Source organism: Delphinus delphis, chromosome 3, assembly GCF_949987515.2.
Source record: "Delphinus delphis chromosome 3, mDelDel1.2, whole genome shotgun sequence".
Taxonomy (NCBI): Eukaryota; Metazoa; Chordata; class Mammalia; order Artiodactyla; family Delphinidae; genus Delphinus; species Delphinus delphis.
In genome coordinates, this window is record NC_082685.1 from 89,832,552 (window position 1) to 89,849,626 (window position 17,075).

The 17,075-nt window shown below is 33.0% G+C and overlaps 1 protein-coding gene across 12 annotated transcripts in view; it reads right to left on the reverse strand.

Annotated features, from left to right (window-relative positions):
* Positions 1-17,075, reverse strand: part of PPIP5K2 (diphosphoinositol pentakisphosphate kinase 2) — a 74,566-nt gene that overhangs the window by 27,819 nt on the left and 29,672 nt on the right. For 9 of the 12 annotated variants that reach the window (XM_060009076.1, XM_060009075.1, XM_060009072.1 and 6 more), the window contains exons 11-19: positions 16,574-16,660; positions 15,891-15,966; positions 15,698-15,807; positions 14,886-14,971; positions 12,391-12,516; positions 12,030-12,151; positions 11,576-11,758; positions 6,206-6,347; positions 5,378-5,601 (exon numbers count right to left, since the gene is read on the reverse strand). In XM_060009076.1, coding sequence (XP_059865059.1) covers positions 5,378-5,601; positions 6,206-6,347; positions 11,576-11,758; positions 12,030-12,151; positions 12,391-12,516; positions 14,886-14,971; positions 15,698-15,807; positions 15,891-15,966; positions 16,574-16,660 — 1,156 coding nt within the window. The remainder of the gene's footprint in view (positions 1-5,377; positions 5,602-6,205; positions 6,348-11,575; positions 11,759-12,029; positions 12,152-12,390; positions 12,517-14,885; positions 14,972-15,697; positions 15,808-15,890; positions 15,967-16,573; positions 16,661-17,075) is intronic. The other 3 variants (XM_060009077.1, XM_060009074.1, XM_060009069.1) reach the window with 1 other exon arrangement.

Below are 17,075 nucleotides of genomic sequence, written 5' to 3' on the forward strand. Positions count from 1 at the left end.
AACCATTATAAGTTAATTAAATGAGGAATTACAATCCAAAGTGTTAAGAAAACATAGTAATTGTAAGAATTATAATAAAAATTACAGTTCAAAGAGGTAGATGAGAAAATGACCTGATATAAGAAAAAAATCTGTTTTGTGTGTATAGATGGGAAGAGAGGGTATAAGAGGAAGAGGGCAGAAAGTGGGGTGGAGGCGGAGGAAGGCAGGGACAGAGAGAGAAAGAAGGAAGAGTAGAGAAGAGGGAAGAAATAAGCACACTCTTTCTCTCCCAGTTCCTTCTGGGATACCTGTATTTAAAGGCTACTTGCTGTTATCAGGTACTTCCCAGATGGCAAAACTTTAGTATGGATAATAAATCTCAAAACTGCCTAATAAAGAAAAGGCTGATTGATTAGATGGAAGACGTATGAAAATGGAACCTCTTGGGTCATTTACCTTAAACACAAAAGCTTGGTTAGTTAATTATCTCACCAACATAGATGACTGTGAAATTGGTATGAAAAAAAGAAATACGTATGCAATTGTGTATGTATGTGTAAACAAAAGGAAAATGTTGAAATTAACATCATCAAAGGAAATTTTTCTGTTGTTATTAGCAAGGTGTAATGAAACAGGCACTCTCATACACTGCTGGTCTGTAACAAAACTGGTAAAAGAGTTCTGGAAATCTTCTTGATTTTATGTAGAAGACATATGTATAAGGAGAGTGAAAGAAAGTAAAAGAATCCACATTTCCAAATGTGAGAAATTGATTAAATAGCTATTATTACATCACATCATTCAGCCATTAGGAAAAATGAAGTATATTTAGCTTTACTGATTTGGAAAAAATTTCTTGATGCCAAGAAAAAAAAATCAGGTTATAAAATAGTATGCATTTCCTGGTTCCATTTTTGCAAAGAATACATTTGTCATATATACGAATTTATGAAAAAAATTTTATCCATGAATTTAAGGGAAAAGGCCTTTTAGAATTTTCCAAAACAGTGAAATGTTTTTCTCTAGTTGGTAATGGCATACTGATTTTTTTTTTTTTGGCTATATCTATATTTTATAACAAAGATATATTACTTTCATAACAAAAAAACCTTTCCCTTCAAAACAGTGACATATTTTGTAGAGCTGAAAAAGCAAGCTGCCATAACCAACTAGGACCAAATAATTAATTGTTGGATACCCAAGTTCTCTTATTTCTTCCACAAAAAGAACTGATTAAAATAACCGATGAAGATATTTGAAAGCTTATTATATGGTGATATTTAACGAGAGTATCATTGGACTTTATATTGCAAATGCTATTATAAAGAATCCTCTGCATTTCATAATACAATCACCAAAGAAATGATCTTCAAACTTCAATAAATGTGTGCCATCTCAATTAAGACTCTTAATAACAAATATAATCTTTAGATGTTCTTATCTTCCATCATACCATCGAGGCTCTTTTACTATTTACTTAATTTACTGAGGTAACATTGGTTTATAACATGTCTCATGTGAACATTATATTTTGACTTCTGTATAAACTACAGTATGCTCAACACCAGAAGTTGTTTCTACTCATCACCATACAGTTTACCTCCTTTACGCAATTCACCCCCTTTCCCTTCTGGTAATTATTACTCTTTTCTCTATAAATACATGTTTATTTTGCTTGGTTTGTTCATTTATTTAAAAGAAATTTTAATATTCACATTTGAGTGAAATCATATAGTATGTTTTTCGTTGAATGACTTATTTATCATAACACCCTCAAGGTACAACCATGTTGCCACAAATGGCAAGACTGTATCTTTTTTATGTATTCCACTGTATTATATATACTACTTCATCCATCCATTCATCAATGGGCACTTTCCATATCTTGGCTATTGTAAATAATGCCACAATGAACACAGGGTGCATGTGTCTATTCGAATTAGAGTCTTCATATTCTTCAGATAAATACCCAGAAGTGGAATACCTGGATCATAGGGTAGTTCTAGTGTTAATTTTTTGAAGAATCTCCATACTGTTTTCCATAGTGGCTGCACCAATTTACATTCCCACCAACAGTGTACCACACTTTTTTCCACATCCTCTCCAGTACTAGTTATTTCTTGCCTTTTTGATAACAGCCATTCTAACAGGCCTGAGGTGATCTCTCACTGTGGTTTCGATTTGCATTTCTCCAATAATTAGTGATGTTGAATATCTTTTCATGAGCCTCCTGGCAACCTGTATGTCTTCTTTGGAAAAATATTTAGCTCCTCTACCCATTGTTTAATCAGACTGTGTTTTTGTTGTTGTTGAGTTGTATGAGTTCTTCATATATTTTGGATATTACCCCCAAATTGAATATATGATTTGTAAATATCTTCTCCCATTCCGTAGGTTGTCTCTTCGTTTAGTTGATGATTTACTTTACTGTACAGAGCTTTTTAGTTTGATGTAGTCCTGTTTGTTTATTTTTGCTTCTGTCTCCCTGCCCAAGGAAACATATCCAAAAAGATATTGCTAAGACCAACTTCAAGGAGCATACTATGTTTACTTTTAGTTTTATGGTTTCAGGTCTTACATTCTAGTCTTTAATCCATTTTGAGTTTTGTGTATGGTGTGATATAGTGGTCTAGTTTCATTCTTTGGTATGTGGCCGTCCAGTTTTCCCAATACTATATTGAAGAGACTATGCTTTTTCCATTGTATGTTCTTGGCTCCTTTATCATGAACTAATTGTCCATATATGTGCGGGTTTGTTTCTGGGCTCTCAATTCTGTTCCATTCATCTACATGTCTGCTTTTCTTATCTGTTATAAAAATACAACTTTTTATTGTGTAAAATAAAACCTCTTTTGCAAAATAAAACTTCTATTTAGCAAATGAAAGATGTTGTCAGAGACTAAGTCCTTGTTTTCTAAGCCTATGTTTCTTATAGTGAGGCCCAAAGACATATTCTTGCAGTATGAGATATTTTTATCCTCTTTTAAAGAGAATTTATTTGCAAATCACTGATTTATACAATATACTTAAACCTGTCTACATCATATACACTGACCAAACAAATAAATAGTTGTTCTTTCATGCTGCAAGAATAAGCTAAACTTTAACATGTACACAAATACTTATAGGTAAGTTGTGCAGCCTGAATTCCCAGTTTTTAAAAGTCTCTAGTTTTTCCTGGATATTCTGTGAATATTAGGAAAAGGACACTGGAGGGTTTTTTTTTTTTTTTTTTTGCTGCGCTGGGTCTTCATTGCAGTGCATGCATTTCTCATTATGGTGGCTTCCCTTGTTGCAGAGCACGGGCTCTAGGCATGCAGGCTTCAGTAGTTTCAGAACGCAGGCTCAGTAGTTGTGGCTTGTGGGCCCCAGAGCACATGGGCTTCAGTAGTTGTAGTGCACAGGCTCACTAGTTGCAGCTCGCGGGCTCTAGAGCACAGGCTCAGTAGTTGTGGCACATGAGCTTAGTTGCTCCTCAGCATGTACGATCTTCCCGGACCAGGGATCCCCTGCATTGGCAGGTGGATTCTTAACCACTGTGCCACCAGGGAAGTCCTGAAGTATAGTTTTAATTGTAGTAGATTTACAGTATTGTGTTGGTTTCAATTGTACAGTAAAGTGATTCAGTTATATATTGGGTTGGCCAAAAGGTTCGTTCGGGTTTTTCTATAACATAAAAACCCGAACGAACTTTTTGGCCAATCCAATATTTTTTCAGATAATTTTCCATTATAGGTTATTACAAGATATTGAATATAGTTCTCCTTGAGAACTAGTATATAGTAAATCCTTGAGAGAATATAGTAAATCCTTGTTGCTTATCTATTTTATGTATAGCGGTGTGTATCCCATACTCTTTATCATTCCCCCTCTCCCTTACTGTGTTTGTTTTCTATGTCTATGAGTCTGTTTCCACTTTTTAATATAGATTCATTTGTATTATTTTTTAGATTCCACATACAAGTGATATCATATAATATTTGTCTTCCTCTGACTTAATTCACTTAGTATGGTGCTCTCTAGGTCCATCCATGTTGCTGCAAATGGCAATATTTTGTTTTTATGGCTGAGTAATATTCCATGGTGTGTGTGTATGTATATGTGGTGTGTGTATGTGTATATACGTATATGTGTGTAGAGAGATATATATATGTATATATATACACACACCACATCTTCTTAAACCAATCATCCACTGATGGGCACTCCAGTTGTTTCCATGTCTTGGCTATTGTAAACGGCGTTCCTATGAACACCGGGATGCATGTATCTTTCTGAATTAAGAGTTTTTATCTTTTCTGGATATATGGGAGTGGGATTGCTGGATCATAAAATAGTTCTATTTTTAGTTATTAAGGAACCTCCCCACTGTTTTCTATATATGAGTATCTTTAAGTGAGGCTACTTTTATATACAATCTTTACACTTTTCATGTACAGTGACCCTTGAAAAACGTGGAGGTTAGGAGCACCAACCCTGCATACCACTGAAAATTCGAGAATAACTTATTTGTGGTTCTGCATCCCTGGCAGATTCAACTGTGGATATGTGGATCATGCAGTACTGTAGTATTTACTATTGTAAAAAAATCTGCGTATAAGTGGACCCACTACAGTTCAAACCCACATTGGTCAAAAATCAACTGTATTTCATTTTTCCTGCTTTTTAACTTTGGTTCACAGTTGGAATGTGTGATTTACTCCAATCTCCCTTTTACAATGTCCAAATGATCTTTTAGTAATGAGTTGAAAAAAGTTCTCCAAAGGGCATCTGCAACTGTTTTCTTCTAACACATTTCTTATCTCAACTTGTCTTGTCACCTGTCTCTTTATTATCATCTGATTCTCTGTTTAATTACATTTCAGTTAACTGAATTTTGGTTACACCTCTATTTTTACTCTCCTATAATGATAAGGCCCCCCGTTCCACCTCTACCACACCCCACAAATAACTACTTACATCCTGGCCTCTAAATATTATTTTCAAAATACTTCCACATAAGGTAAAAAAACTTCCAAAATTTATATAGGGACACAACTATCTTTTTCTCCCACTTTGCACACATTCCCATAGCACAGAGCTGGTAGGTGCACAATAAATGCCCAATAAATACTTAAGTGATTTATCCCATCCTATTTTCAGTTGTCTTGTTTGTTGTTAGCATATTAAGAGTATCAATTCTTAAATTTTAAAAAGTCACTATAAACTATTAAAAAATCAAACAATGATTTAATATAACAAAAAGTTTAAAATATAAATTCATAATTAGTTACTTTCCTTTTTAAAATTATAGGCTTACTGGGACACAAAAACCAACTATCTTTTATCCACTGATAGACGTTTTAAAAGTATCTATATAACAGTACAAGAAAATTGATATGTAGGAATTACTTACCTGAGGGATAACAATATCTGCTAATGCCTTTGAAAGCCTATATAATTCCATTGTGTTTTCTAATTTCAAGGAACCATTATGCTGGACATCATATTTTATACAGTCATATATGTCAGGGATTTTACTAATATCATATCTTCCATTCTTTGTTTTAAAGTCTTTCTCCAACTTGGACCATCTACGTAGCATGAGCTCTAAGGTCTCACTATGATAAAGCTGAATATCTAAAACAACATAACAGTTTTAGTGTATTAAACTTCAAAATCAGATAAAGAATATATATTAAAAATTGGTAGTTAGAAACTTCTTAAATATCAAAGGTAAAATTGTTAACAAGCTAGGAAATGTTATCATAGGCATATACTATTAGCAACCATATATTTTGTAGACTTGAATAAAGGTATAAATACATGGGTTAGGAACTGGTTTTATAGAAGACCTTCCATATGTTACATACGTTAGTTGCCCAAGTTATTAACTAAGCTAGTCTCAGAGCCAGAGCACTGATCACCTTCCTGTTGCTTGCTCCTTCTTATTATGCTGCCTATTTGCTGCTGAACTGTACAGTAATGCTACATAATTAACCAAATAAAAATGTTTTATTATCCCTTTCATGCTACCACAGATAAAAGCAATTATAACTTCGCTATTATTCTTTTGCTGGATATATACTAACTCAAATTACACCTAGACATACCTATCTAATGCTAAATATAGCATTAAAGGCTTGAATTTTTTATGATTGGCACATCTTATTTAAAAAATGTTTATAGCAACTGGATAGTGCCTTTTATTTGTTTTCTAATCTAAGGAAAACAAAATATTTACCTGATGATTTGGGATCTTCCATTCGATGTCTGATTTGAGAAGTCAAACTTTGTATCAAGAAATACACTTTGTCACAGGTCTTCACAGGATTTTTAATTAAATGCATTGATTTGATAAGAGAAATGCTTCCAGATGGAGTAAGCTACAAATGAATAGAGTATATATTTTTACATCTGGTTATGCTCAATTGGCCAAGAGAACAATATACAAAATTTTCCAGTAGCTGCAGAATAACTCAAACTACAAATGAAGATACCCCCAAAATACAGAAATAAGATCAAGGAGGAAATAAAAACCTCAAAATTTCATGTTAAAAAAATCCTAAACCTTAGCTAACATTAGATTATCCACAGGGAAAATCTAATAGAAGTACTCTAATTTACAAGGAGATTTTATTCTAATATTTTGCAGACATTTTGCTGATTCACTTGGTATTTGCAAATATGGTTTAACCATTTGACATATATTTACATGGAATAACCTCGAGACTATTATTTTCATCACTTTTTCCAGATGAGGTACTTAACAGAGGTTAAAGCACCTTCCCTAAAATCAAACCATTAGTATGCAAAGAGTGAGATTAAAAAAGCAGGTAATCTGGCTAAAGAGCTGTGCTCTTAACCACCATGTAAATGCCTTTGTGATGAGATTTTTTGCAAGTCAACAAAAGCCATTAATGACAAATAGTTTCAATTTTCACTGTTGAAACTTTGCTTGGCAAGTAATTTAACCCCATCAAATAAATTTGTATAAATATAAAAAATGTAAAGTGGAATTCCACTTCTTGTTATGGTGAACTAGGTAGTTTAGGCCAATCTAACCACTGAAGATTAGTAAAACTCCTGGGCAAAGAACTTCTATACTTCTGCTTTAAGGTATCTGAGAGATAAGATATTAAGAATTATTAAGAATTATGGAAACCAAACTCTCTGGTCAGAGATCCAGAGAGTGATACTGGCTTTTAAGGCTGTTTTTGCATTGGAGACATCTGTTGATTCTGAATAGACAGCAGACAAGAAGAATAGAGCTTTAATATCATTTTATGTTAACGGGACAAAAAAAGTGAAGTCCAGGATTTTCAAAGGTGAAACTCTGGTAAACTCTACATTTAGGGTTCAAAAAAGGGATAAACTGGAGTCTGCATTTTTAACAAGACCCCAGATGATTCTTAGTCAAGTAAGTTTGAAAAACACTTTAGTTCTAGAGTCCTTGCTTTGTCCAGGAAGAGGATAAAAGCATGATGTAAACATTCAATTTGCAGATGTCATAGAAGCCTATTGTTCTCTCTTGGGTAGTGACAAAACAAATAGTAAAATCAAATATAATTTTCTAACTACCAGGGAAATAAATAAATAAAAAGTACCAATTCCAATGAAGCAAGAAAGGAGAGAAAAATAAAAATAGGCAGTATAAATATAAAGCACTTAAAAGGATAATAGATTCATATACAAATTTCAGTAATTTATAATATAAATAATTGTCCTAAACAAAGATTTTCATGACAAATTTTTTAAAAATCTATATGCAGATTTTAAGAGATACATCTAAAAGTATAGTTTCAGAAAGACTGAAAGTTAAAAGATAAAAAAGATACTGTACAAACACCAAGTAAAAGAAAAAACAACTGTTTTAGCTATATTAATCTCAAAGTAAATTTTGAGGCAAAAATACTGATTGAAATATACCAATTCTTAATTTGTATGCATTTAATAGCATGACATCAAAACATGTAAAGCAAGGCTTAAGAGATTACAAAGACAAGAAAAATCCACAATTATAGTGGGAAATTTTAACACACAACAGTAAAGAAAGAAAAAACAGACCAAAAAAAAATCAGCAAGAATTTTTGTTTTTACCAAAACGATATAAAGTTAGAAATAACAAAAATATAACTTAAAAATGCATAGGTTTGAAAATTTTAAAAGTACACTTCTAAATAACATATGATCAAAGAAATCACTAAGGAAATTAGAAAATGTCCCAGATGGCATAAACCTCAATTTATGAATACAGTCAAAACAGTGCATAAAGGGCCTAGAGTGTGTATTTTACAAAAGATTGAACATTCATGAGTTAATAAGCATCCATCTAGTGACATCAGTTTTTAACAATTAGAAAAAGAGCAAAATAAAACTACAGAAGTAGAAGGAATAAAATATTAAACAATAAAAATTAATAAAATAGAAAACAAGTGCATAATTTAGTGAACCAACAAATCTGAAAGACAGTTCTTTTAAAGGGCTAATAAAGCTGATCAACTATGGCAAAACTGATCAAGGAAAAAAAAGGGGGGGAAGACTGTACAATGTTACAAAACAAAAAGGAATATCTCTACTGATCTTGCAGACATTATAAACAACTTAAGAGGAGTGTATACACAAATTTCTAGAAGAATGTAACTTAATACAGACACAAGACATAATAAATGCAAACTACTAAATTACTCTGGAAACCACAATTACAAGCTTTCCCATAAAGAAAATGCCCATGGGATTTACCAGTAAATTTTACCAAACATTTACTGAAACATATATACATGAATTATTCCCCCCAAACAGGACTCTCTAATTAATTTTATGAGAACAGCATAATCTTGATATTGAAAGCAGAAAAAGACAACAAGAATAAAAAAGTAAAGGTCAGTATGACTCATGAACACAGATGTAAAACTCCTAACCAAAAATATTAGTAAACCCAAACCAGTGATATATATATATATTTTTTAAATGAGCTTATTCTAGGAACCACGGTAGCCTCTCCCCCAAATCATATGATGTTTAACAGATAAGAAAATATAAAATTTAAAAACTTGTCATGATAAAACCTCTTAAGAAAACAGGAGTAGAATGGATTTTCCTTATTTTGAAAAAGAGTAGCTTTAAAAAAATCTACAGAGACCATACTTAATGGACAGTGTTAAAAAGATTTCCCTTTGAGAATATAAACAAAAACAGAAAAGCCACTTCTATTTACTATCACTTTGATGGTACTAGCTATTAAAGTAAAGCAATAAAAAGAATTAAAAACATAAAAACTGGAAAGGAAGACAAAAACCTGGGGATATGCTTTGAAAAGATTTTTTTTAATCTACAGATAAATTACTAAGTTAATAAATAAGTTCAATAAAGTTGACACATATAAAGTCAATATTAAAAAAACTATTTGTACATAGCAGCAACAGATAGTAACCTTTTTAGAGGGAGCGTTTACAAGTACACAAAATTTTTTTTTAAAGATGTAAGTTTTCACAAACTATAGATCTAATGCAATCTAAATCAATATTCCAACAGGATTTTAGGCCAGGTTATTTTAAAATTTATATGGAAATACAAGAAAAGCCAAGAAGAACTTGAAGAAGGACCCATGTAGGATTTGGGAGATCTTATTCAATGGCCCAAGAGTCAACAAAAGAATACGTTCTAGAAACAGAGAACACACATATGATAAAGCTGGCACTACAGAGTAGTGGGGAAAGGATGGTCTTTTCAGTATGTGGTGTTGAGACACCTGGATGTACATATGGTTGGGGGAAAACATCAATTTTGACATCCTTATCTAATAGCACACACAAAAGTCAATTTTAGCTAGATTGTAGATAAATGTGCAGGGAAAAACAGTAAAGTATATAGAAGATCGTATATGGGAATACCTTATGACCCCACATTAGAAAAAGGTATTATACTGTATGCTAACACACATATATGGAATTTAAGAAAAATAAAAATGTCATGAAGAACCTAGGGGTAAGACAGGAATAAAGACACAGACCTACTAGAGAATGGACTTGAAGATATGGGGAGGGGGAAGGGTAAGCTGTGACAAAGCGAGAGAGAGGCATGGACATATATACACTACCAAACATAAGGTAGATAGCTAGTGGGAAGCAGCCGCATAGCACAGGGAGATCAGCTCGGTGCTTTGTGACCACCTGGAGGGGTGGGATAGGGAGGGTGGGAGGGAGGGAGATGCAAGAGGGAAGAGATATGGGAACACATGTATATGTATAACTGATTCACTTTGTTATAAAGCAGAAACTAACACACCATTGTAAAGCAATTATACTCCAATAAAGATGTAAAAAAATATATATATATAAGAATAAAATATAGGTTTAATTGTTGAACCTATGATAAATTAAAAAAAAGAAAAAGGTATTATAAAGAATGCATTAAAATGCACTGAACGTAAAGGAAAAAATTGACCTTGAAATACATGGGAAAAAAAAAAAGAAATTCATGGAAAATAAGAATTTCTGCTTATCAAAGGAAATCATTAAGGCTCAGAGTAGATGGCAGTATTTAGAACACATAACAAAGAGCTCATATCCAAAATATACAAAGAAATTCTACTATTCAATAAGAAAAACACAGGCAACTAGTAGAAAAAAAGGACAAGACTTGAAGAGCAGGCCTTATGAAAGAAGATACCTAAATGGTCAACGAATATTAAAACCACAGTGAGGTACTACTATACATCCACCTTCAGAATAGGCAAAATTGAATGGTCTGAAAATACCAAGAATAGAGACTATGTAGAGCAATAACAATTTCCATGGACTTCTGGTGGGAGTATAAATTGCTTCAATGACTTTGGAAAACAGTTTGACATCTACTAATATTGAAATATTAGCACACTGTGGGGCACAACACTTCCACTCCTAGAATACACCAAAGAGAAACATATGCTCATATGCACTAGGAGGCATATATGGATATTCACGGCAGTATTAGCATAACAGCCCCAAACTATAACAATATTAGAAAGCATATATAAATTGGCATATACTCATAAAATAGAATATGGATCAACAAACTAGGCCATACATGACCTGTGATAGCCTGTGAGCTAATAAATGGTTTTTACATTTTTAAAAGGTGGTGTAAAAAAGAAAAGCATATGCAACAAGCAACTATATGTGATCTACAAAGCCTGAAATATTTACTATCTGGTCTTTTATAGAAAAAGTTTGCCAACCTCTGAAATGAAAATTCTCAAAACTATGGATGAATTTCACAAACATAACACTGAGAAAAAGAAGCCAGACATAAAAGAAAACATTCTATTACATGAAGCTTAAAAAATACCCCAAACTGAGACTATGGTAGCTACAGATACATACTTAGCCAAATAAGCACTCTGGGTATAAGACTATAAAAAGTTAGGATAGTGATTATTTCTAGCAGATAGGGAAGGGGCTGCAACTGGGAAGGGACACACAGAGGCTAGAGTTGTTCCAACATTCTGTATCTCTGTACTGATTATATAACTCTTTGCTTTATAATATGATAAGCTCTAAGTTTACATTTTATGCACTTTTCTATGTGTATGTGCATGTAATATTTGACAATGCAAGAGTTTGGTAAGACCCACCTTTTCATAATCTTCAGCAGTAAAATCTCTGTCTTTCTGAAGTATTTCATGAAGTCTTGCTTTCACACGTTGCTGACAACTGCTCAAAGAGTCACTATCACTATCCAAAAGGCCATTCATGTTTGCACTTTTCACCATCTGAACAAGAATGGGTGTAAGTTCTCCTTCTAGAGCTAATAGCCCCTAAATACATAAAATAAAGCCAAAACAGATTAAGAATTAGTATGCAAAATAGAAGGTATCTTAATAATTATCTTGTTACATGCTGAATTTCACAAGGTGTAAGCTTACTATTTACAATAAACTTTATTAATAATGCAACTTGTCATTGCCATTTCAGGGCTTTAGTTAGAAGTTTCAAATTTAGAATATTAAAATAATACCTTAGTAAAAATCTTTTAAAATGCTATATTAGATGAAAATTCTAATAATTCTAAAAAACATTTATTTATACCTTTGCAAAAGCAGCTGCAGTCATCTGGACTCGTCCTTCATCAGAGGCGTATATTTTAAGGTCATGTCGGTAGGTACTGTGTAATCTAAGTAAACCACAACCAGGAAATCCTGCATAATCTCCTGAAAATAAATCCTCAAATCACTTAAGCTATATTTTTACCTCACTGTATTTCTATAAATATTTAATAACATCTCAAAATTAGGATTTGAAAATATGATGTATGAATTTAACTGAATTAAAGAAACTCCAATATTTACCTTGACCTCCAGGATACATACACCTCAAAGCTCTGCCAAGTTCTTCAGCCTGGACCCAGCCTGTATGAATTTAACTGAATTAAAGAAACTCTAAGATTTACCTTGACCTCCAGGGTACATACACCTGAAAGCTCTTCCAAGTTCTTCAGCCTGGACCCTGCCTGCAGGGGTTAGTTCTCCTCCCCATTTTAGAACCAGAAGTAAGGATGGCTCTTCTCTTCGGCTGTCTAAGATACATGTGAATGAATAAAGCAAATGTCAAGGTTTTTTCTTCTAAACAGACATATTTCAAGATTAATTTTTTCTTTGTGTCTCTTCTGCAGTGGAATATGGCCCTTATGTAAATTATTTTGTTCCCTAAATATACCTTTCTTGTAGGCTGTTGCTTCTGCTAGGAATACCCCTTGCTCCACCTGTTAAAATCTTACTAAAATTTCAAAATCTCTCCCACACTCTAGAAAGAAGGCTCTTTCCCAGTTCTCTAAAAGGAAACTTCTCCCTTCCCTGCTCTCAGTGGTATGAGAGCAATGGTATTTGCCCAATGTATTTAGTTGTACTACATATACTAGATTAAGAGCTCCTTGATGACAGGATTCAGATCTTGGCTTTATATTAAGAGCCTCCTGCAGTGCTGTCACATAAAATTTAATGTTATCTGAAGTGAAGAAGATATACACATTTTTATGATTAGTAATCAGTGATTTGCATAACTTTCAAGATGTGAGATGACACAGCTTAATATTTATTATAATTTAAACTTATGGGTGAGATATACAATAAAATATAGCCAAGAACAGCTTTTTAAATTTGGAGTTGTAGAATCTGTATGTTCCAGACCAAAGTATATTCTCAGATATAGGGGAGGTCTGAGTTTCTATATTTAATTTTGACTTGCTCTTTATCACGTCCTAAGATCTGTGCTGGATTACAGAAACAAAGGTCATTTAAAAGTTAGCACTATAAGCACTAAAGAATTTGATGATTCATTAAAAGTGATAGAAAATCACCCTTTCCCCTGGGGCTAGTTAGTAGCTGTATGTGCTTTATCATGCAAGCCAACATTTATAGAAAGGTAATTAATTGACTTGTTAATTATAGTTGTTTATGGATTTTTTTGATATAAACATCAAAATATAGAAAATTAATCTGTGTTGCTATTAATCACAAGGTGTGACAAGAGCAATATATCAAATTTTAGAATATATAAAGATCAACATAATCAAATTTGTTTGCATTTAAAATAATCATTACTTCAATTTTTGCTACTATAAATAATGCCACTGTGAATATCCCTATAGAACAATCTTTCCCTCAATATCTGATTACCCCCTTGGGATAGATTCTTATAAGTAGAATTAAGGTCAAAGCATATGAAAAATTTCTGAAGTGTTTTTTTTCCCCCCAGCTGCACTGTGTAACATGCTGGATCTTAGTTCCCCAACCAGGGCTCGAAACCGTGTCCCCTGCAGTGGAAGAGTGGAGGCTTAACCACTGGACTGCCAGGGAAGTCCCCTGAAATGTTGATATATATTGCCAAATTACTTTTCAAAAAATTATGTCAACGCTTCCCTGGTGGCACAGTGGTTAAGAATCTGCCTGCCAATGCAGAGGACACGGGTTGGAGCCCTGGTCTGGGAAGATCCCACATGCCACGGGGCAACCAAGCCCATGTGCCACAACTACAGAGCCTGAGCTCCAGAGCCCACGAGCCACAACTACTGAGCCCACGAGCCACAATTACTGAAGCCTGAACACCTAGAGCCCGTGCTCCACAACAAAAGAAGCCACCGCAATAAGAAGCCGGTGCACCACAACGAAAAGTAGCCTGCACTTGCTACATTTAGAGAAAGCCCACGCACAGCAACAAAGACCCAATGCAGCCAAAAATAAAATAAATAAAACAAAGTAAAAAAAAAAAAAAGAGTTATGTCAATTTACAATCCTACCAGTAAACTGAAATCTTGTCACATTGTACTCTCATCAGCATTCTTTATTATCATTTGAAAAAGAAGAAAATAAGAAAACACTTTGCCAGTGTGATAGGCAAGACTGATTATTACTATTATCATTATTGTATTGGGCATCTCCACTTCTCCGTAAAATGGCTTCCCAATCCCTGCCCATTTTTCTTTTGAAAAGTAAATGAACTTTTGTGCTCACTGCTCTTAGGAGACTAATTTTAAATGCTTATTCTGATTTATTGGCAGAGAAAAATATCTATTTTAGAAACAAGGTGATTACGTATTTTTTTAAACAATCTTTTCATATTTCTTAAGTTTTCTTCCTGTATACCCTGTATGGGATAGGGACCCATTAAGTAACATTTAGTTACAAACAAATAAGCTTTCAGAAGAGTAAAAGAGAAGTCCTAGACAGTTTTCAAAATAATAAAAGGTATCTTTTACCTAAAGGATAAAACGTAAAACATCTTTTATTTAAAGGATAGAAGGCATAGTTAACACAACTCCATGTTATTTTTCCTCTATTCAGCATGCTAACCCCTAAACTATTAGACAGAAGATTACAAAGGTAATCAACAACGAGTAGTAAGTCCCTACATATAAATAAAACACAATGGGCATTAATAGTGACATACCTTCTTCTTCACTAGATGTCTTAGGACAACCATGAGGGAGATAGGTTAATTGGACCTTACGATTTATTCCAGAAAAATGGCCATACCTGAAAAATAAAATGGCAAACAGAACAGACAATATTCAATAAGCATGCAATGCAACCTCCTAAAGAAAAACTAAAATCCACCTGGACAAAAACTAAATCTTACATATTAATGCTTCCTATTTGTAATTACCTTGCTGAATTCTTCAAAATATCCTAGCGCAAAATCTGTATCCTAGGTAATTATTCTAACCACGTTAAAAATAAAAATACAATAAAGTTTCTCTATAAAAGCTGGAGAATTTTGAATAGATGCCAAAGTATATAAACATTCAAAAACATAAATGTATGTGTCTTTAAAAAAATAAAAGAAAAAACGATTTTAAGTGGTCAAGGAAATAAAGTTTATAAGAGGAATATTGGTGGTACCAATTTCATTTGATTAAAACATAGTTCAAAATTATTTTTCACTTAAACAGCACTGAATCTGTGGTTAACTTAGCAATGTGGCCTTCATCCTAAGTAGTACTTCATACAAGATCTAAATGTGATGCCCTCTTTTGATCTTCTCATCAAAATTAAAACTAAAACAGACACTTCAATACAACAATCTCTTTTCTCACTGTTGAAAATAAAGTTCTTGTTAGATTTCCACTAATTTCTCCTCAGCTACAGTGATAAAGAGAAAGAAGATAAAACTGTGAAGGAAATTAACATGAAAAGTCACATATTAAAAAAAAAAGCACTATAAGTAGTTACCAAAATTATAGGTTTCAAAAAGATACTTACATCTCTAACACGGTCTTAAGTTGTTCAAGTTTTGACTTGTTTTCTTCAATTTCAGAATCATTATTTTGTCCCAACTCTATAAGAAGTTGTCGTGCAATATCCAGCACTTCCTGTAAAATAAATAAAGAATTGAATTTTTATGTAACTTTGCGATTAGCAATTTAAAACCCAACAAGAAATCAGATGCACTTACCTGTAATTGTTTTGGTTTTTTCAGCTTTAATTTCCCAGATTTATATCCATCACACTTTTCAAAAAGATCAAAGAATCTTATAAGAAAGACAGAGCACTGTTAGGCATTTGCAACAATATTACCTCTATAAACTAACACAAATAATTACAATAAATGATAGATATGGGACTAAAACAATAATTAATAATAGATATGGGACTTGGGGTCTATGGACTTCAAACACTGTGTGCCCTCTTTCACTATATGATGTCGCTCCTCTACTTTGATTGATAAAACTTAGTATTTTCTTAAATCATATCAAACTAATAATCACTAGATTCACTGAATAGAAGCAACAAACTTTCATTCTACTAATTTTCATCTAGAAGGTTGAGAAGTTAATGATTCTCAGAAAGCAATGTAAGAGAATAATAACAGAAGACTGAATATTTACAACAATAAATAAAAGCTAGGTCAGGATGATGACCATATATGGATATTGCTACAGTAATTTTCAGATGCTAAAATATACAATTTAAAATGGATTTTGTTGGATTTTATTGCTTTCCAGTGGTTTAAATATTAATGGCCAAGAAGTAGTGGTAAACAGTTTTTCTATATGAAGTATTAATCAAAATAACTAAGCACCTATCAGAAATCTTAAATTATCTCCTAGGAGTTAAATTATTCCCCTTTAAACATACTTTTGATGCCTCACTTCCATTTTCATTTTTTGTTTTGGTGTTCGGTCCCCATGACGTATGACAGCTATGACACATCTAAGTTCCATCCTAAAATTTAAAAAATAACGTTCAATTTTCTGACAAAGATTTGTGTTATATAATTCAGATTAATATATCTAATTATATTATAGAACCATCTTTTACCACTCTAAGATATTCTCCATGAAGCATAGTGCTTATAACAAATAGTCTTAATTTTATCAAATCAAATCCTAAAAAGAATTTAAGAGGCTGGAGGGGGAGTAATATTAAGCTACACAATACCTGCTTCTTCTCTTGAGATGACTATGCTAACTCTAGGATAAAAGTAAATGGAGGGGAGACCTTAAAGATGGTGAAAGAGCAAGACGTGGAGATCACCTTCCTCCCTACAAATACATCAGAAATACACCTACATGTGGAACAACTCCTACAGAACACCTACTGAACGCTGGCAGAAGACCTCAGACCTCCCAAAAGGCAA